The sequence below is a fragment of the Ochotona princeps genome, chromosome 11, assembly GCF_030435755.1.
Source record: "Ochotona princeps isolate mOchPri1 chromosome 11, mOchPri1.hap1, whole genome shotgun sequence".
Classification (NCBI taxonomy): domain Eukaryota; kingdom Metazoa; phylum Chordata; class Mammalia; order Lagomorpha; family Ochotonidae; genus Ochotona; species Ochotona princeps.
In genome coordinates this window covers 8,131,746-8,154,386 of record NC_080842.1, presented here as the reverse complement: position 1 = coordinate 8,154,386, position 22,641 = coordinate 8,131,746, and the positions used below count along the sequence as shown (strand labels likewise).

Below are 22,641 nucleotides of genomic sequence, written 5' to 3'. Positions count from 1 at the left end.
TTTCATTGGACACATTTTCTATGCTGACCTTCCTCTCCTCATTCCCAGACACTGACTTTTTCTCTAGGGCACTGCTGTAGAGCAGCATCTTCTTTCAAAGGCAAGCAGGACATACGCTAAGTCTGTATTCAGCCCCGTGACTCACCCCAGGACACTGTGAAAGAAAGGCACAGCCTTTGTGCCAGCAGACAACCAGAAAGGGCCAGTGAACCATGACCTCAGTGTTCATGAGGAGCTCTGGCCTCAAATCCAGGTTTCCCCCATGGGAAGAGAGCAGAAGCTCTTAAGAAAGGGCAATCTCAGAAGGGACAGGCTGATCAACAGTGGTCAGCATTGGCTTCCTAATTAGAAGTAGCCAGGCGCTAACCTGACTCCAGAGTGCCAGGCCTACATACTGCCCAGTGCTGCAAGAGGGACCCTATGTCCATCATCTGGTGCCCCCACAACCCTTGGGGGTTGCTCACCGCTCCCTCCTATACCCCAGCTACCTACACTGCCTGTACCATGGACTTTACTCCTCTCCTGCCCAGCTCGGAGATGATGACCATCTCTGTGGCCACTGTGCTGTCTTCCACCCCAGTTCCTGTGAAAGCTATGTGATCCTTGCAGGGCTCCAATAACTGCCTCATTCATGTTTGAAAAAGGGATGCTCACAGATCCACAAAGTACCTAAGTTACCATCCCATCTGCTCACCTCCTCAGTCCTTTATCCTCTCCTGTTCCGGGACAAAATGCCTGTTCTGTACCTGTCCCCCCACTCTCCTCCCAGCATCAGACTCAAGGGCAGGTCACTCTAGCTGCAAACTCTTCCTGACTGGGTCATTTCTAGGAATCCCATTCAGGTCCTCAGCCCTCCAGGCCAGTACTATCTGCTCCTCAGAGTCCTTCCCCAGTGACAGCACTAGCCTGAAACCTTGAACAACTCCAAGAGATACAGGACAACAGCCCAGGAGCCAGACCAGCCAGCACTCATCTGTGTCCACACTCTCAAAGCTCCTAGTGTCCCTGGCAGGCCCTTCAATGCCTCCTCCCTCATACAGAGGCATAAAGGACATAGCACTGAACTCCCAGAAACTGCCGCATGTCTAACTCTGTCCTTGCTGGCTCTCCTGAGTAACTCACTGGACCACTCAGGTCTGACCAAAAGCGCCCAGGACCTGGACTGTGATGAAGACTTGAGATAAGTTCAGGCTGGTTTGGCTTTGCCAAAGAATCAACTGACAAGTGCTAGGACTGGGGGCCATCCTGTCAGGGTAGACCAATTTCACCTGGAAAGTGCAAAATCCTAGGCTGGGTGTGGGTCTAGCAGGGAAACTGTGGGAACCCCTCTAATGGGCTACAGCTCCTACCAGTGAGCATGAGAACTAGGGCTGGGGGTGGGTCTGCTTGGACAGGCCATAGCACACACTGGCCTAAGTCAGGTCTAGACAGTAGCGTCAGTCAGGCTGGGCTAGACTGCAGCACTTACTGATGTATACAGAACTGAATAGGATGTGATACACTAGACTGGTCTGTTGTACATACCAGCATACACAGGAACCAGTGCTAGGGGAGGCCTGGTGAGGGTTATGAGGATCACTCTAGCTAGGCTGAAATTCCCACTGGCACACATGAGGGCCAAGCGTGTGGTGGGCAGGGTTAGGGTGGGCCACAGCATCTGTCAGTTTGTGTTAAGTTGTGGCTGGGGACAGAATTGACCTGGTGACTGCTACCACTCATGTGTGTATAGTCTGATGTGAATGGTGGACTGAGCCAGACCCTGCATTGGTTGACACACATAAGAGTCAAGTCTGGGATCATCTGTGGCAAGGTTTCTTTGGGGATCCTCCCAGTTGGACCACTGGACTCAGAACTTGAACCACAGGCAGAACCACAAGATATGTGATCTGACTGTGGAGTGCATGTGTCAGAACTGGGCATCCTTGGTTGCTGAAAGCTGTGCATTGGAGGACATGCCCAGGTGCACATGGGGGACATGACAGATCATTGGAGTCTGCAGAAGACATCGAGTACCTTCGTTGGCAGAATAAATAGGACAATTCTGCCAGTTAATCTTTGACAGCAAGTGCATAGGTGAGTGGAGACTCTCGGGTGGAATATGTCAGCTGGTGGACCTTGGAAGGATTTCCTCAACCTTGGAGCAAAGAAATCAACAACATCCCAGAACTATTGAAACCATGTAAGCAGTACAATTGGAACATGCTCCACATTGGGAACCCTAGGATGACATACAGAGGCCATCTCCCATCCCTGGGTACTGCTGTAGTTAGGCTACTGAGAGCAGCCCTTTCCCTTCTCTCCCTTCCCCAACTCCCCTGCCCCCCACTATACAGGAAGAAAAAAACAATTGGAAGCAATTGTTTTATCCATCCACTTTCCCCCATTCCTTGACCCCCTATTCTAATCAGTGGTCCTCAACTATGTAAACAACATAAAAAAATAAGGTAAATTTAAAAGTGCAATAAAAGCAAGCCAGACTTGGTGACACAGCACTGGAAGAACACAAGGGAATAGCTCCCTGGCTCCTGCACCTACAACTGGGATGAAAACAGACCTTAGCTAGGCAGGCAGCACCCAGTTCCTGAGGTCCCAGAAGGTGACTCTACCACAGGATAGGGACAGGAGGAGACCCAGATCAGGGTGGTTCCTGCAGGTCCCTTCACGCAGCTTGCCACTGAAGTGCATTACCACGTCCCTGACTGCTAGAGGGACCCACCAGAGGGCCCCATATCTCTAGTACACACCTGCAGACCTGACCTGAGGTCAGTACTGAGCACAACACCTGCCCAGACACCTGTGTTCCATGAAGAATCCTACAAAAAGCACATTCTCAATCACCTTGCAGGTGTACAAGGTCTACACACCAGGCACCACTCAGTGCTCAACTCTACGCCAGCAGCAGCTCTAACAGACCAGGGCCGCCCACCTGGGAGTGAAGGTCCCCACATCAGCAGGGCAGGAAGAAAGTAGCTTCCATTTGCCTGTACCAAATCCACCCACCTGTGCCAGATACCCCTTGTCTAAAAAATTCACACTGAGCCCATCAGTCCCTAGGAAGCCAGTGTTCTGACTGCTCCAGAACATGGATGGGTGCTCGGCAGTGGTGACGTCAAGAGTGTTGTCAGACACTCCTGGCCCAGCAAGGCCAGAGTCAGGGTGCTCAACCCCTTACCCAGGGTCCATGTAAGGAGAGCAGGCAGGATGGTACCCAGTGTGCCATGGTCCTAAGAACGCTAACACTTTCACCTGTAGACCTGGGTTCCAAGTCCCTGAAGCCCTTTTCCCTGCTTCCTTTTCCTCCTCTGCAGATAGATTTGCTGGCAAGTTGCAAAGCCCATATTTTTTACTTAAAACTTACAGAGGACCCCCCCATACACCTTCCCCAGCTTCCTGAGGTTCACACTCTGACCCACCACGTAATGATTGAGACAAATTACTTCTATTGGGTACAATCTATGGACCCACTTCAATCCTGCAGGCCCTAGGATGTCCCCTTCAGCCTCATCCTGTCCTGATCCCCCCACTGTGTTGGTGCTGGTCACCAGCAAGTTGCCTTTACCTCCACCTGTGCCGGCTGCCCCGGGGCACCTAAGATGGAGCAGGAGAAACTCAGGATTCACCGGTCCCTATCTCCCCTGCTCCCATCCCGAGGTCCCAGGATGCCCCTCTCTGCAGCTCTGGCTATGATAACCCAATCCCACTCTCACAGCAAATTCCTGAGTATGATGGCAAATTCATGCAAGGTGCTGTTTTCTCAATGTCCACCTTCCTCTACCCTAACAGCTTTAAAACAAATGCTTTTTTTTTTTTTTTTTTTTAATTTTCATTGGCAAAGCAGATTACAGAGAGAAGTGGAGACAGAGAAAAAAATCTTCCAAAGGCTGGAGCTGAACTAATCCAAAGCCAAAAGCTTCTTCTGTGGGTGCAGGGTCCCAAGACTCTGGGCTATCCTCTACTGCTTTTCCAGGTCACAAACAGGGAGCTGGATAGGAAGTGGAGGAGCCGGGTCATGAATCAATACCTATAAGGGATCCAAGTGCTTGCAGAATGAGGATGTAGCTACTGAGCAACTGTGCCGGGTCCTAACCTAAGAACTTGTTTCTCCAGGTTTGAGACTTGCAGCAGGGGAAGGGGCTCCACTGTAGAGGGCTATTTTTGAAGACTGATTCCAATAAGAGTTGGTTTTATTTTGTTTTGTTTTCAAGTGTTCCTTATTCTGTTGAAGAGTTCACTGTAACAATTCTGTGAAGATTCAGAAAAACCGCCTTACCCTGTGAAAGCCATGGAAGGCAGCTCAAAGTTTTACACCTCCCCTGTAATTTCAGATGAGGAAACCAAAGCCCAGCCAGGTCCAGCACTGGCCCAGCACCACACACAGCAGGCACAGCAGTGATGGCACACAGGCAAGTGCAGGACAAGGTCCTTTCTTCAACAGCTACAATCCTGAGCCCTGGCTGCCACATAGGGGCATAGACAGACAGCAGGGCAGATGACAGAAGGAAGAAGAACAGAGAGAGAGAGAGATGGGCAGACAAACGACAGGAAAGTACAAAGGGGATTACCTGAGCAGGCAGCCGTAAGTGAGCTGGTTGGCAATTACGCATCTATACTGTAACTTTTTTTCAAGTAGGGAAATGAGAAAACGGCTGCTTGATAGAAACCTTTGGGACCCAACAAACCCTTTTAAGACTTTCAAACAAATTATTACTTGGCCTTTTGGAAACACAAAATTGTATTTAATATAAATATTCACCCAGATGATGGCATGGGCCATTCAGTTACTTTGTACTCAGCCACACGGGACTGGCAATGTGTCCAGCTGGTATGTGCATATGAACGGAAAGGTACACAAAGACAAAAATCCATTAAGAGTCAGTTTGCATCCTTCACAGAAGCAAAGTGTCCATAGAGATTCTCTTTTGGAGAGCTCAATGAGCTCTACAAGAAGAAAGTTACAAATCCATCCAGTTCTGCAGAAGATGAAGGAAAAGAGACAAATTACATTCCAAATAGGAGGTCTCAAGACAGTCCGGCAGAGTTCTGGTGAGCCATACTGCAGTGACCTTGTTTATCACCGTTTCCCCTGATGATCTGGAAAGCACACATCCATTGATTTCTAAATGAAAGATCCCTTGCACAAAAGCTGCTTGAATACTTCCCACAGGCTCACAAGATGTGTTTCCAGCAACAAATCTCCACGATGGCTGTCAGATTTTCCAAAAAATCTTCTTTCTGTACAAAACATAGGCGATGAGCACCCAAAGGACGGTGGCAGTGAGGTTCTGTGTTAGGTGCTCTCTATGCGACTGGTTATCCCCCAGCTTCCACTGAAAGGGGAAGTAGTCCTCAAACACCTTGTGTCCCACATACACCAGAATAGAATTCATTCCTAAAGGAGAGACACAGAAGATGATGTGTTTTGAGTCACACCTGGTCATCCATTTGCTATCTCTTTATTCAAAAAGCAAAGAATCAGACACAGAGACAGATGCAGACAACAGCCAGGGCTGGGCCAGGGCTGATGCCAGGATCCAGGAATTCAATCCAGGTCTCCAACACAGGTGGCAGGCAACTGATGCCTCAGAACCATCACTACTGCCACGCAAGATCGGCATTGGCAAGAAGCTGGGTCAGCACCTAGAGCTGGGAATCAACCCACACGTGTAGAACACAGATATTTTAATCAGGTAAAACGGGGTCGATGGCTCCTGGATCCTGCTGCTTCTCCTGAACAGTGACTGCCTGGGGTTAGAGATCACTTACCTGGATAGAAGAATGGAGCTCCTGTCCACAGTCCCCTCGTGTCCACAACTGGGTACAGGACCAGCAGGATGAAGAAGGCAAAGGAGCTCAGGGTAGTGACGTAGGAAATTGACCTGGAGTGGGGAAGAATGAGGTCCTGCAGCCAACCCCAACGTGAGACATCATCACTCCTCAGTGACACTTTTCGATACTTACCAGAGGTTTTTGTTTATTGGAATAAGGCCTTCGTTCTCAGAACATTTTGTCAAAGCAACAGAAATAAGGCTCTATAATGAGAGAAGAATGATCTTCAGGTTTTATATTATTATCTCACAAAACAACTCTGTTGGCTGACGTGTAGTAGCGGGTAAAGCAACTTGCCTCCTGTGACACCAGCATCCCAAATGGGTACAACTGCAGTCCTGGTGACTCCACTTCCAACCTAGCTTCCTGCTAACGGCCTGGGAAAAGCAGCAGAACCCAAGTGCTTGGCCCCTGCCCCTCTATGGGAAACTCAGAAGCTCCTGGCTTCAACCTGATCCAGTCCCAGCTGCTGTGGCCATTTGGGAAGCGAATCAGACATCTTTCTGTCTCTCCCTCACTTTCTCTGTAACTCTGTATTTAAAATAAATAAAATCCTTTTTTTAAAAGATTATTTCTATTGGAAAGGCAGATTTACAGAGAGAAGCAGACATAGAGAGAAAAGATCTTCCATCTGTTGGTTCATTCCCAAAGTGGCCACCATAGCCAGAGCTGAGCCAATCCAAAGCCAGGAGCCAGGCACTTCTTCTGCATCTCCCATGTGGGTGCAGGGTCCCAAGGCTTTGGACCATCTTCTACTGCCCTCCCAGCCCACAAGCAGGGAGCTGAATAGAAGTGGAACAACCAGGACATGGGCCAGCACCCATATGGGATCCCGACACATGCAAGATGAGGATTTAGCCACTAAGCCATCGCATCAGGCCCCAAACAAATAAAATCTTGGGAAAAAAAAAAAACCAGAATTCACTCTCCAGGCCACCATCCCATATGCACAATCATACTGGTGACACCACTTCCAACCCAGCTCCGTCCAGCTAACGGCCTTGGGAAAGCAGCAGAAGACGGCTCAAGTACTCGGGCCCTGCCACCCATTTAGAAACCTGTTACAAGTTCCTGGCTCCTGGATTTGGCCTAACAAAATCCTAGCATTATCCCCATCTAGGAAGTGAATCACTGGATAGAAAATCTCTTTGTGTGTGTATCTCTCTGCTTGTAACATTGACTTTCAATTAAATAAATGAATCTGAACAAACAAAAACAACTGAAAAATAAGCTTCAACTTTACTCTTATAACTGGAAACTGTTTTTAAATGGTATAACTAAAACTACTCTCTAAAACGTAGCTTTTTGGTATTCCTCTGCATTGAAGATAAACCAACTGATCAATTAGAGTGAATCTTAGCAGCAAACATAACTGCAAGGTCAGGGGTAAAATGAATACCCATTCAGTCTTTCACTCACTTTCTCAATACGGATCAGAAAGCTGAAGTCTCCATACCTGAGACTATTAGTCTGCCTGTCCTAATAAGATTCCTTACACAATATTTAGACCTCACGCCATCCTTCAAACATTCTTGGCTGTTTGATGGCAAATATTTTTCTACCTACAAAGGCATATATCCTAAGAAAAATTAATCTGGGGGCCAGCACTGTGTTCTAACAGGTTGACTTGCCCCTTCTAACACCAATGTTCCATAGAAGAGCACCAGTTTGTGTCCTGGGTGCTCTACCTCCAATTCAGCTCCCTGCTAATACATCTGGGAATGAAGGAGAAGATGGCCAAGTCCTCTGCCCACACATAGGGGAGACCTAAATGGAGTGCAAGGCTCCTAACCATGGCTTAGCCCAGCTCCAGTCATTGTGGTCATTTGAGAAATGAACTAACAAAGGGAAGATGTGTGTGTGTGTGTTACTAAGCCCTTCAGATACATGAAGTCTTTTTTAAAAAGTAACTCAAGTTGCATAGGTAGGATGTAAAACTAAATAAATTTTAAAAGCCTGGGAGGCAGCAGCAAGTAGTGATCTTTGCCATTCACATGGGAAACCTGAATTGAGTTCCTAGCTCCTGGCTATAGTAGGGCATTTGGGGAATAAATCAGAGAATCAGACATCTCTGTCTGCCTGTCTGTATGTCTCTCTGTGCCTTTCAAATAGGTGGTTTGAAACATTTTTTAAATTTACCTATTTGTTTAAAAGGTAGAGTTATAGACACACAGAGGGACAGACACAAAGAGAGATCTTTTATCTGCTGGCTCAATCCTCAAATGCCCCAACAGCCACGGCTCGGTAATGCCAAAAGACGGGAACCCGGAATTCCATCAGGACCTTCCCTGTGGGCAGCAGGGGCCCAGCACTTAAGTCAGCTTCTGCTGATCTCCCAAACAGTTGAGTTGGAAGTGGAGCTGGCAGAACCTGAACACATACTCGTATAGTATGCCAATGTTGTAGGCTGATGCACCACAACAGACCAATATAAATGAAAAGTTTTTATAATGCATGCATAGGTGTACATGTGTGAAGAAAAGAAGTTTCAATGAGGAATGTCAGTTACTTACTAGAAAACAACACCAAGCAGTGAATCTAATCAGGATATCTTTGGTCTTACCCTTGTAATACAACAGAATCTTCCCTGCCTGGAAAAGAAAATGCAACATGACCAAGAATTGCCTTCAGTAAAATCCTGCTTTTAAGATTTGTAGAGAGTTCTAATTTCAACTGACATAACAAAATCATATTTATGGGGTCCCACCTGTACACACACTATTGTCAAGTGAGGGGAAGAATTTACCAGTTCTTTCTGATGGAAACATTCAAGATCATTCTTCCAGTTTTTCTCTAGAGAAACATACTATACATTTTCCATACCTATAATCATTACGCAATGCAATAAGCCGTCTGAGCTTCTTACTCCCGCCCAACTGTAACTTAGCACCCAAGAACTAAGACAGTCTTGTCTCATATTCATCCTTTGCCTTTGTTACTCAGTGAACATCCATGTGCTAGGTAAGCTGCTAACTCCTGGGACTACCAGATGGAATGCAACACTACTCCTGCCCTTGCTTATGAAGCCTGGAAAATGAACATTAGATGGGAGGTGCCGCTGGGCTGAGGCCACGAGCAGGACATGGCCCTGCAGGAATAGCAGTCTGAACACAATGGAGCAGCATGCACAGAAGGCTCACAACAAGAGTCAAACAGCACAGGTGACAGGTACCTGGGAGGAGGGCTTCTCCCACATGTCTCCCCTCCAAGTGACCAGGGACCAGCTCAGGCTGGCCTTCTTAACAGCCTATCAGGCAGCATGGATGAGGGACAGGGACAGAGTAGAACTAGAGCTGGGAAACATTTTAAAGCAGCAAAATGTAGACGTTGCAAGACATCCTTCCAAAAGGAGTGAATTTTTGAACGGCTCAAGATCAGAAAGTAACTAATGATTTATAATAATAGTTTCTAAAAAGTACTAGTGCTGTCTATGTGCCAGTTCTCAGAACTTTACACGAATGCACCTATTTAATCATCATAACTTCTTACAAGGAAGCAGGTGCTATTGCAGTACACAGGGGCCAAGTAACAGGCCTAAAGGTCCCCAGTTACAAGTGGCAGAGTGGGATTCCTCCTCAGGCGTGGGGCTTCTCCACTCACTCTGTGTCTCTGCCTTGGACAGACTGACCCAGAGGGCACCCACAGTGGGGAAATGACTGTGTGAGAAAGTGCAAGGTGACATGGCTGCAAACTGTGGGAAAATGAAACTACAAGTATTGGCTTTAGTGCAAGAAAATTTTCTTATCCTGTGGGGGAAAAAAAAAATGGATATTCTGAAAAAAACTATCTGTAGATTTCAAAATTACTTCTACACTAAATTTGTTTTTTATTTGCGTTTTCCATGAACTTGCTGAAGTTTTCTTGTATAAAGTACTGTAAGGATAAAGACAACATTTCTAAGTAAAAAATCAGTTCATCACCAGAATACATGTGACTTAGACGTGCACGATCCAATATAGGAACCACTCACTACACCTGAATTTAAATTTAAAATCAGGGCCCAGGCTTGTGCTATAGTGGGTTAAGCTACCGCTTGTAATTATCTCTTTGTAATAACACAAGAAAGGACAGGTCTGAGTCCTGGCTGTTCTGCTGATTCAGCTCCTTGCTAATGCACCCGAGAAGGCAGCAGAAGGTGGCCCAAGCGCTTGGGTCCCCAACAGCCACATGAGAGATACAGACGAAATTCCTTACTCATGGCTCAGACCTAGCCCAACCCTAGCCGTTATGGCCATTTGGAAGGGTGAACCAGTAAATGGATGTATTTCTGAGTGTGTGTGTGTGTGTGTGTGTGTGTGTGTGTGTGTGTACATTATTGCTCTGCCTGTAAAACAGATCAATACATATTTTTTAAAAAACCAATTTACTGGGGCTCGGCAGTGTGGCCGAGTGGCTAAGGTCCTCGCCTTGATCCCATATAGCCGCTGGTTCTAATCCCGGCAGCTCCACTTCCTCTCTATCTCTCCTCCTCTCAGTATATCTGACTTTGTAATAAAAATAAAACAAATCTTAAAAAAAAAATTTACTGAATCCAACTGATACCAAAAACATTTAAAACTAAATAACTTTAAAGTCAGGAGCTGGCACTTAGCAATTGAGATGCCAATTGAGAGGTACATCAGAGAGCCTGCACTTCCGGCACCCAGCTCTAGCTCTTGACTCTGGCTAAAGACCTGCACTGACTGCAGAGCTCCCAGACTTGGCCCAGCCCAGTCTTAGCCACTGCAAGCACTTGTGCAGTAAACCAGTGAAACTTTCTATCTCTTTCTCTATTTACCTCTCAAATAAACAAGTGTGCATTTTTAAACTAAAAATTAAAAAATGATTTAAAATTAAACTAATTTTAAATAAAATTAAAATGTTGGTTCCTTGTGTCAGATACTCAACAGCTACCCTGGCAAGGGGCTGCTCTAGTGGGAGGCACAGATAGAATATTCCCATCATCACAGTTCTATGCCTTCCCTGCTTTTTCCCCCTCAAAGAAGAGTTTCAATCACCAACAAAAACTATCAGAAGAAAATTTCAGACTGTTAAGAATTTTAACAAAACCATGAGTTAAACCAGAGATAACCTATACTGACTTTGGCATAGAATAAGTTCACACTAAGGCTGTATGAAGCACAGAGCTTTGAATGCCTGTGCTATCTCCTATCTTGAAACCAGGCCACCAAGAGGTGGGATTGGGAGCCTCTGGGAGATGATCAGGTCATGAGGGTGGACTCAGTGTGACTTTTACTTAAGATCATGGAGGCAAGCTCAGTGTCTCTGCTCTCCTGCCTTCCACCATGTAAGAACACCTATGTCCTTTCAGAGGCCAGTCAAAATACACCTTGGAAACAGAGAAATGGTTGTCATTTGACAACAAACCTGCCAGTTTCTTGATTCCCACACTCTAGAATTGGGAAACACCTTTCTGTTCCTTCCAAGTGACCAAGCCTCAATATGTTAACAGCACATGTGACTAGGTGGCATGATGGCCTCCCAATGTGACCAATACTCAAACACTCTGCACACTCCACCAGGGTCACCTTCTATCCAGAAACACGGTTACTAACATAAGCCAGATAAATAAAAACACTGTAGTGTGTGAGGGTGATATAAGAAATACCTATTATCTCAGTGTGCTGCATTTTAGCAATTTGCGGTTCTACACAATTTACCGACATGAATATATCACATTCATATTACACAAAAGGGGACATGCTTCCAGTTATTTTAATGAAACAGTTTTTGAACTTGTGATGCATCAATGATCATAAACATCCTAATGAAACAAACATTACCTGAACTCCTAAAAATGTCATCACGATGGAATTGATGGTCCCTAGGATACCTTCTGGGTCATAGGCCATCTCGGTGTGATACAGCACCTTCAGGAAATGGAACAAGAAGACAGCATTCAGCTACCAGCCACAGAGATACATACCAGCAGCCTCGGACCAGATGCAAATTATCATGCATTCCAGGACCCGATGTGTCTGCCCTTTACGATCAGCCATACTACCCGTTCACCAGGATTACAGGAAGATAAAGGTGAACATTTCAGCTTCCAACAGACCTCTCAGGCTGTTCATCAGCGACCAATACAATCCAGAACACCCTCAGCATTTTCAGCCCTGCTTTTAGGCCAACGCCACTGTGTATCAACAGCTTCCTGCCTTCTTTTAAGGCAAACAACCCAAAAATACACATTCATTGGGTGGGTGTTGGCCTAGTGGTTAAGATGCTGGTTAAAACATGCAGAACCCATATGGGAATGCCTGAATTAAAAGTTCTAGCTCCACTTCTGATTCCAGTCCCATGTTAATGAGAATCCTCAGAGGGAATAGATAATGGCTCAAGTAGTTGGGTGTCTGCTACCCAAGTGTTAAGACTCAGATTGTGTTTCCAACTTCTAACTTAGGCCTGACTGTTCCAAGCACTGAGAGTTTCTGGAGAATAAACTAGGAGATGGGAGATCTCTGATCTTTCTGCCTCTCTTTCTCCCTGCCTTTGAATAAATAAGAACACACACATTTGTATTTGTAATTTCAATTATAAATATATAATGGCAAGTGGTGTATCTCAACAGGTTAAGTCACCACTTACAAGTCTGGCACCCCATACTGGAGTGCTAGATCAAGTCCCAGTTGCTCTACTTCCTGTGCAGCTCCCTGCTAACATGCCTGTGAATGCAGAAGACAGCCCAAGTACTTGACCCCATACCACCAACATGGGAGACCTGGATGGAGCTCTGGGTTCTTGATTTCGTCCCGTCCCAAATCCAGGAATTGCAGCCATTTGGAAAATAAACCAGCAAATCAAAGATCTCTTTTCTCTCTCTCTCTCTCTCTCTCTCCCTCTCTCCTTTTATTCTGTCTTTCAAATACATAAAATAAATCTTGAAGAACTTGATGTTGTTGTACAGCAGGTAAAGCCCCCCACCCAGCTGCCACCTGCAGCACCAATACCCCATGAAGGTGCCTTTTGAGTACCAGCTGCTCCACTTCCAATCCATCTCCCTGCTCATGACCTGGGAAATCAGTGAAGAATGCCCCAACTGCTTGGCCACTGTACACACAAGAGACACAGAAGAAGTTCCCGGCTTTGGACTCACTCAGCTCCAACCAGCTGAGAATTAAATCAATGAACCAAACATCTCCCTGTCTCTCACTCATTGTTTTCTTTCACTCCTGGCCCTATGCCTCCCTCTTTCTCTGACTCTTTGTTTCACTGCCTTTCAAATAAATAAATCTTTTGGAAAAAAAAGAAATATAAACATTTTAAATAAATAAATGCATCCATGATGCAGAGGTCATGGAGGTTTGGAAATGTATAGAGTAGGACACGGAGGAGCTGACCACCCGAATCCCTGCCCCCTTGCAGGACTAAAGGGTTCATTCTCTCCGATGCAAGAAGTATTCAGGGACAATAGCTCTCAGCCAGGTCACCTTTCTGAACTCTCCTGGATTTAGCAAAGCTGCCTCTCCAGTAGTCCCCCTTTACTACAGGCAGTGCCTGTCCAACCAGGAAAAGGTTTGTCACCCCGCCAACCCCAATACCAAATGGTTGAGGTGTTACCCTAACTCACTGTGAGGCCAATGGGGCTTCTGGGCAGCCACCTGCCATTACCTCCTCCCCGGCCCAGTCCTGTTTACTTCATCCCCCATAGGTACAGTTCAGCAAAGATCCCTAATCAACTTTCCTTTTCGGCAGAACCAGCAGCCAGAAAAGCCAAATGTGAGACATCCAGAGACCCAAGTGCTAATACATCACAGAGCATGTCGCTTTATAGCCCAGATTAATGCACACCCACTGCCACACAGTGAACATCAAAGTATACTGTCAGTCAGCTTTTCAGATTAAATGGTAGTTCCCATCACATCTTTCTAAATGGCCACAGGTTAGAGGTGGCCAGGTCTCTCCACTTCCCTTCACCAAGATCCTAAGCATCTAGGTCCAAGCGGAGCCACTGTCACTCACGGTAGAAGAAGGGTGCTGGTAAAGGTGCTCACTCCCCAGGAGCAGGTGGTCGATGTAGCCTGCAGCTCCTCCGGTACAATTCGGATACCTTCCCCAGTCTCCAATGCCACCAGGGCCAAGATAGCCACTAAAAGAGTAGAAAACGAATATAAACAGTAACACCCCATGAAGGATAACAGAGTCTAGTTCAAGAGCTTTAAACATGTGCATCCCACTGGCCACAGGCACTCTCATCACTGCCCTGTGCATTTGATTTAGGCAACTGCTACCCAAATTGACCCTGAGACAACACATAACTCCTCTATCAGAGAAAATGACATTGAGAAAGGGATGACCTGTGAGGGTTCACTTACGTGGGGCACCCAGGAACAGGTAACCAGAAGGACAAGCCCACCCAAACGCTTTCCAGCAGCAGAATGACAAGCCACTGGGGCCAGCTGGAAGTGACATCTCCAAGACAAGTGTAGCTCCTTTCCTGAGGGAGGGACAGGAAAGAACACCATCACGTAGGGGCTAAGGAAGAGAAAAATGCAGCCAAAAGGTGACTCGCCCTGTGCGGCACCAATACAGACATGTATGTAATATGTACTTTGTTGTCTGAAATCTGAGAGTAGAATATCCATTAGATTATTCATTAGGAACTGAAAATGTGTTCACACACAAATCTATACACAAACATACTCAGAATCATTAGTCACAATAGTGAAAAAGCAGAAAACCAGTCAAATGGTCATCAGCTAAGGAACGGGTAAGCAAAACATGGTGCATCTTATTTATGGGAGTTTATTCAGCAGTAGAAAGGGAACAGGTATGTGACATGAAACCTCAACAAATCTGTCCAGCATAAAATGCCAGACATCAAAAAAATACATTTTAAGTTATTTCATTTATAGAAATGGTCAGAATAGGCAAATACATAGATTTTTAAAAATAATAACACAAGAGTAGGAGTTAGCACTACAAGAGCTCTCAGACAGGAACTGGCTGTAGCTATTTGTTGGAATAAAGAAAATGTATCAAAATTGTGTAGTGGATACACAAAATATCACTAAACTGTATATATTTTTAAAGATGTATTTATTTTTATTGGAAAGACAGATATACAGAAAGAAGGGGAGAGAGAGAGAGAAAGATCTGTCCACTGCTTCACTCCCCAAGTGTCTGCAACGGCCAGAGCTGAGCCAATCCAAAACCAGAAGCCAGGAGACTCCTCTGGGTATTCCACATGGGTGCAGGGTCCCAAAGTTTTGGGCCATCTTCAACTGCTTTCCCAGGTCACAAGCAGGGAGCTGGATGGGAAGTAGAGCGGCTAGCATACGAACCAGCGCCCATATCCCTGCACCTGCAAAATGAGGACTTTAATAGCCATTAGGTTGTCACACTGGCCCTGAACTGTACATTTTAAACTCAACTACTTGAATTCCTGCTACCCACCTGGAGGGGACCTAGGCTGAGTTCTGAGCTCTTGGCTTTGCCTGGCCTAGTCCTGGCTCTTATGGACATTAGGGAAGAGAACCAGTGAATAAAACATCTCCTGATCTGCCTGCCTCCCGTATATACCTTTCAAACTGAACAACTTTAGAATTTTTTTAAAGATTTTTTTTTGTAATCTGATAGGCAGATTTACTGAGAGAAGGAAAAACAGAGAGGGAGATCATCTATCCACTGGTTCACTCCCCAAATGGCCACAACAGCCAGCGCTGAGTCAATCCAAAGCCAGGAGCCAGGAGCTTCCTCCAAGTCTCTCACATGGGTCTAGGAGCCCAAGAACCTGAGTCTTGATCAGGAACTTTCCCAGGCCATAAGCTGGGGGGTGGATTGGAAGTGGAGCAAGGGGAGTTTCAAGGTGGCAGAATAGGATGAGGACATGTTTTAAAAATGGAGAGGGATTAGCTGAGGTGAAGCAGAGAGGGCCCAATTCTGGGAAACAGGAGAGGACAGGCCAACAAAATAAGGACACTGGGAGACTCACGAACATGGGGAAGCAGCAGAGACAGCAGAGTGGCAGTGCAGTGAACAGATACCCTAGCAGCAATCGGAGTTCCACCAGTGGACAAATGGGAAGGGGAGACCACCCAGAACTCAGAAGGTGAACCCAGCCATAGAACTGTGAGTACTGCTGATTTCTTTAATCTGACCAGGAACAAAAGCAGAGTGGCAGAACCCAAGCAGTCAGGTGTAGGGACAGGGTGAATTTCACGACCCAGACCCCGACCAGCACCGCACCAGCTGCCATTTTGTAACTGTGGCAAAGGCTCTGAAGGGAGGGAGAATGGTAAACTGAGCATATGCTAAGCTAGAAGAGAACTTACTTCCATCTCAACACATCACATGGTCCCACCAGGAAAACAATACCAACTTGGCATCCAATTGGTTCCATCCAAAACAGTTCCGAGTGACCCCCAGACATAACTGCCAGACACAGCTGTCTGTGGTGTAAAATTTTTTTTTAAAGATTTATTTTTATTTTTATCACAAAGTCAGATATACAGAGAGGAGGAGAGACAGAGAGGAAGATCTTCTGTCCGATGATTCACTCCCCAAGTGTGCGCAACGGCCGGTGCTGTGTCGATCCGAAGCCGGGAACCAGAAACCTCCTCCAGGTCTCCCACATGGGTGCAGTGTCCCAAGGCTCTAGGCCCTCCTCGACTGCTTTCCCAGGACACAAGCAGGGAGCTGGATGGGAAGTGGAGCTGCCAGGATTAGAACCAGCGCCCATATGGGATCCCGGTGCATTCAAGGTGAGGACTTTAGCTGCTAGGCCATGGTGCCAGGCCCAAAGAACTGGTTCTTAATTAAGATAAAATAAAATAGAACAAAATAGATTCCCCACTAGTCCAACTAATTTTAAAAAGGGGAGGGAGGGAGAAGATACAAATCAAAAGCATCAAAGATGAAAAAGGAAATATAACAGATACATCAGACATACATAAAATGTTCTTGATTGAAACTATTACAAGCAATTATACATCACAGATCAGAAGGTCAAGAACAATGGACAGATTTTTGCACACAGACAATCTAGCAAAATTGAACCAGGGCAGTTAATAATCTAAATACACCTCTAAACAGGATGGAGATTGAATCAATAATTAAATCCCAGCTAACCAAAAAAAAAAAAAAAAAAAAAAAAAATCCCTCCTAACCAAGAAATGCCCTGGACCAGATAGCTTCACTGCTATAATCTACCAAATGTTTCAAGAAAAATTTACCCCAATCCTCCACAAGCTATTCAAAACAACAGAAAAGGAGGCAATCTTTGAAACACTTTCCAAACCTCACCTTAATACCAAAACCAGATATGGACACAACAGAGAAAGAGAATCACAGACTGATATTCTTTTTGTTTTTTTTAAAGATTTATTCATTTTATTATAGCCAGATATACACAGAGGAGGAGAGACAGAGAGGAAGATCTTCCGTCCGATGATTCACTCCCCAAGTGAGCCGCAACGGGCCGATGCCCGAAGCCGGGAACCTGGAACCTCTTCCAAGTCTCCCACGCGGGTGCAGGGTCCCAGTGCACTGGGCTGTCCTTGACTGCTTTCGCAGGCCACAAGCAGGGAGCTGGATGGGAAGTGGAGCTGCCGGGATTAGAACCGGCGCCCATATGGGATCCCGGGGCTTTCAAGGCGAGGACTTTAGCCGCTAGGCCACGCCGCCGGGCCCACAGACTGATATTCTTGACAAACATAGACACAAAAATCCTCAGCAAAATACTAACCAACAGGATCCAACAATACAACAGAAGTATCACTCCCCTAAACCAGGTAGGACTTACCCCCGTGCAGCAATGGTTTAACACACACAAATCAACAGATATGATACACCACATCAGCACATGCAAGAATAAAAACCATAGGATCACCTCAATAGATACAGAGAAGGCATTTGATAAAATCCAACACAACTCATGTCAAAAACCCTAAACATAGAAGGAACATTCTACAACACAATCAAAGCAATATATGAAAAACGCAATGCCACCATCATACTAAACAAGGAAACTAAGCTCTGAAACAAGAAAAGGATGCCTATTTTCACCACTGCTATTCAATACAGTATTAAAAGTCCTTGCTAGGGCCCGGCGGTGTGGCCTAGCGGCTAAAGTCCTCGCCTTGAACCCACCGGAATCCCATATGGACACCGGTTCTAATTCCGGAAGCTCCACTTCCCATCTAGCTCCCTGCTTGTGGCCTGGGAAAGCAGTCCAGGACGGCCCAAAGTTTTGGATCCTGCACCCGTGTGGGAAATCTGAAGGAGGTTCCTGGCTCCTGGCTGCAGATCGGCACAGACCGGCCATTGTGCTCATCTGGGGAGTGATCATCAGACAGCAGATCTTCCTCTCTATCTCTCCTCCTCTCTGTATATGTGACTCTGTAATAAAAAAAAATAATAAATCTTTTTAAAACAAAGTCCTTGCTAGAGCTTTTAGGCAAGAAAAAGAATTTTTAAAAACTCAAATCAGAAACGAAGAATTCAAATTATCCATGTTCGCAAACAACATGCTTCTATATATAGGAGACCCAAAAGACTTACTCAAGAGACTATTGGAACTCATAAGAGACTTTGGCAGGGTAGCAGGCTACAAAATTCATGAACATAAATCAATGACCTTAGTCTACACAAATAACTTCATGGCTGAGAAAGCACTTCTAACTCCAACACCCTTTAAAACAGCAGAGAGCCTTTAATACCTTGGAATAAGCACAACCAAAGAGGTGAAAGACCTCTATGGTGAAAATCACAAAAAAAAAATTTTAAAGAAGTAGAGGAAATTAAATTTATCATGTTCCTGGATCACCAGGATCAACATCATCAAAATGTCCATATTACCAAATGTAATATATAGATTCAATGTGGTCCCAACCAAAAACCCAACATTTTTCTCAGAAACAGAAAAGATGATATAAAATTTCATCTGAAAACACAAGAGATCAAGAATAATCAAAGCTACCCTGAAGGATAAAAATGAAGCAGGAGGAATCAAAATTCTAAGACCTCAAAAAGAATACTACAGATTAGTGACCATCAAAACAGGCTGGTACTGGTACAGAAACAAAGATCAACGGAACAGAAACTCCGGAAGGGAGTCCACACATGTACAGCCAATTCATCTTCAACAACAACAACAGCAAAACTGAGAATATTTCAGGAAAAAAGCCTGCTCTCTTCAACAAATGCTGCTGGGACAATTGTATAGCAACCTGCAGAAATAAGAAGCAAGACCCCCCACTGTCACCTTATTCAAAAATCAACTCTAAATGGATCAAGGACCAAAATCTGCACCCAGAAACCATGAAACTGCGGAAGGAAAACATAGGAAGCACTCTCCAAGATACAGGCACTGGGGAAGACTTCTTAGAAAAGTCACCAAAAGCACAGGCAATCAAAGTCAAAATAGACAAACAGGACTACATCAAACACGGGAGCTGCTGTACAACAAAGGAAATGATCAGCAAGGAGAAGAAGCACTGGAGGCAGCAGGAGGGGAGAAAACCTTTGCGCACCACACAACCGAGAGGGCACGAATATCCAGGATTTACAAAGAGCTTCAGAAACTCAATGACAGCAAAACAACCCTGTGAAGAAATGGGTGAAGAAAACGAACAGATTATTTTCAAAAGAACAAAATCAAATGGCTAATAAACATATGGAAAAATGCTCAGGTTCTCTAGCTATCAGGGAAATACAGACAAAAACTACGTTAAGATTCCATCTAACTCCAGTGAGATTGGCCCTCATTCAGCACTCTTAACAACACCTGTTGGCATGGATGTGGGTGGTTCACTGGTGGAAGTTTGGGCTAGTACAGCCACAGTGGAAGTCAGCACGGATAGTGCTAAGGCAACTGAAAACTGACCTACTGTGTGATCCAGCTATCCCACTTCTGGGAATATATCCAAACGAAGTAATATCTACATATAAGAAAGTGACCTGTAATCCTGTATCTACAGCAACACAATTTATAATAGTGAAGACATGGAAACAACCCAGATGCCTGTCAAAAAGTGAGTGGATAAAGAAGCTGTGGTATATCCACTCTGGAATACTCAGTCGTTAAAAGAATGAAATTTTACCATTTGCAACAAACTGGGTTCCAACTAGAGATCACTAAGCTCATTGAAATAAGTCAATCCCAAAAGAACAAATACTATACGTTATTTCTGACACAAGGCAACCCTTCACACAAAATAGAAGATGAACAGATATACTGATAAACATTCATCAAGAGGAACTATATATAACGAAGACTAGCATGCCAACAAGTGCAGTATGAATCTCTACTCCCGAATAAACGATGGACTCCCAGTGAAACTGTTCTCTACATCTTGACAATAGGATGCTGGACTTTATACCACTGTCTATACCTACATTGTCATATTACACTAAAATCGCAGAATGATAGACTTGTGACTGTTGTTGAAGGACTATATTATTGTTACAATTTAGGGAAAAACAGCAGTGGGGAGTGGAGAGGTGGTGGGGAGGGATTGGGAGGGTGGAAGGGGAAATCCCAGAGCCTATGATACGGCATCATGAAAAGTACGTTTAAAAAACAAACAAGGAGGGTCCAGCGCAGTGGCCTAGTGGCTAAAGTCCTCGCCTTGAACCCACTGGAATTCCATATGGACACCGGTTCTAATCCTGGAAGCTCCACTAACCCTCCAGATCCCTGTTTGTTGCATGGGAAAGCAGTCGAGGACGGCCCAAAGTTTTGGATCCTGCACCCATGTGGGAGACATGGACAAAGTTCCTGGTTCCCGGCTTCGGATCGGCACAGCACCAGCCATTGCGCTCACTTGGGGAGTGAATCATCGGACAGAAGATCTTCCTCTCTATCTCTCTTCCTCTCTGTATATTTGACTTTGCAATTTAAAAAAAAAATTAAAAACAAACAAACAAACACACAAACAAGGACAGAGAGAAGTGGAGCAGCCAGGACATGAGCTGGAGCACAGATGGTATTGCAGGCAGAGTATCTGATATTAGTCTACTAAGCCACCACACCAATCCCTAAATTTAGAAATTTTTAGTGCCAGTTTAATGGTATACGATACACAAAGATGCTTGAAAAAAGTTCACAGAAAATGGAATTTAAAGGTAATTTGGGGCTGGCATTGTGGCATAGGGGTACCAGCCTATGACACAGCATCACATGGGTGCAGATCCACATTCTTCTGTCCACTCCACTCCCAGTCCAGCTCCCTGCTAATAGCCAGAGAAAGCAGTAGAAGATGACCCAAGTGCTTGGGTCCCTGAACCCATATGGAAGACCAGAGCAAGTTCCCGGCTCCCAGCTTCTAACCAGCCCTGCTCTGGCCATTGCAGCAATCTGCGGAGATAACTGGTGGATGGAAGCTCTCTGTCTTTCTGACTCTGTCTCTCTGTAACTCCTTCAAGTAAAAGAAATACATCTTAATAGAAACTGACACAGGATTAATAACTGAATGAAAGGAGTCAAAAGTAAACATTTGACTAACAGCACATTACTGTCCTCAGAAGTAGAAACTGTTTTAAAAACTAGAGTGATTTTCATCCCCTCCCCAGGACCCCGTTTTTAAAAACAGAGCATCTCACCAAGACCCAGTCTTCAGGCACAGGCTTAGCAAAGAGGAGTTCCAGCACGGCCACCACAAAGTAAGTCACCCCTATGCGTTGCAGGACGCCAGGGATTCGCAGCTCATCCCAGGACACTGCACAAGACACACGTTAGGTACACCAGCAGCCAAGGCGTCCCGTCGCCCAAGGCAATGTCAGTGTGCAGACAAAGGGAGTAGACTTACCTACATGAAGATACCTTTAAAAGCTCATGGAAAAATGGACTTACAACATACACTTATGATGGCATGAAATATTTTGACACCAGGCACAGTTTTTGCATTGTACATATTTTTATAAATCTTTGAGAACCCCTAGATTACATCTAACTGAGGCTTTTTATTTTTTTAAGATTTTTTAAAATTTCGATTGAAAAGGCAGATTTACAGAGAGAATAAGAGACAGAAAGATCTTCCATCTGCTGGTTCATTCCCCAAGTGGCCGCAGCGGCAAGAACTGAGTTCAACCCGAAGCCCATCCGAAGCCAGGAGCTTCTTTCAGGTGTTCTACATGGGTGCAGGGTCCCAAGGCTTTGGGCCATCCTCGACGGCTTTCCCAGGCCATAAGCAGGGAGCTGAATGGGAAGTGAAGCACCTGGGATATGAACTGGCACCCATATGGATCCCGACAGATTCAAGGTGATAATTTAGCCACTAGGCTACCATGCTGGGCCCAAACTAAGTCTTTTTTTAAGCTTGCGGGAATAGACATCCCTATGATCAGGAGACATAAGTCAAACCCAAGAGCCAGAAATAGGATAGCCCATGGAGTAAAAGGGTGAGGGATAGGCCTCCAACTCAAGACGGGAAGCCGGCCTGCTGGGAGACGTGGCTAACAACACTGTCCTACTGCAGAGTGGGGATAACGCAAGGGCTCCAGGTAGGCACTGGCCGTTCACCAGCTCTCCCAGTCCTCCAGATACGCTGACGTTATCACCACAAGTCCAACCTGGTAACAAGCCCTCCGATAACCCGAGCAAGAGCAACAGCTCACTTTTTGGAGCTCCATCGGATCTAGCGTTTTTTTTTTTTTTTTTTAAGTTCATTTTTATTTACTTGAAAGGCAGAGTGACAGAGTGAGATCTAACTTTAATTCATGGTTCACTCCCTCAAATCCCCATTTATAGCCAGGATAGGGCCTGCCTGAAGCCAGGATTTAGGTGAGACCCTCTCCCCATATGTACAGCAGGAACCTAATTCCAAGATAACAATAACAACAATGCCACTCAAATCTATGCAATAATAATTACCA

The 22,641-nt window shown here is 45.3% G+C and overlaps 1 protein-coding gene across 3 annotated transcripts in view; it reads right to left on the bottom strand.

The window, feature by feature from the left end:
- Positions 1-4,927: 4,927 nt before the first annotated feature.
- The window catches only part of HGSNAT (heparan-alpha-glucosaminide N-acetyltransferase), a 39,085-nt gene continuing 21,371 nt past the window's right edge, over positions 4,928-22,641 (bottom strand). For all 3 annotated transcript variants that reach the window (XM_004592742.4, XM_058669818.1, XM_058669819.1), the window contains 8 exons: positions 21,370-21,485; positions 14,142-14,263; positions 13,789-13,915; positions 11,610-11,696; positions 8,340-8,417; positions 5,959-6,029; positions 5,764-5,876; positions 4,928-5,389 (listed from right to left, as the gene is read on the bottom strand). In XM_004592742.4, the coding sequence (XP_004592799.2) occupies positions 5,208-5,389; positions 5,764-5,876; positions 5,959-6,029; positions 8,340-8,417; positions 11,610-11,696; positions 13,789-13,915; positions 14,142-14,263; positions 21,370-21,485 (896 nt within the window). In that variant the 3' untranslated portion in view covers positions 4,928-5,207. The remainder of the gene's footprint in view (positions 5,390-5,763; positions 5,877-5,958; positions 6,030-8,339; positions 8,418-11,609; positions 11,697-13,788; positions 13,916-14,141; positions 14,264-21,369; positions 21,486-22,641) is intronic.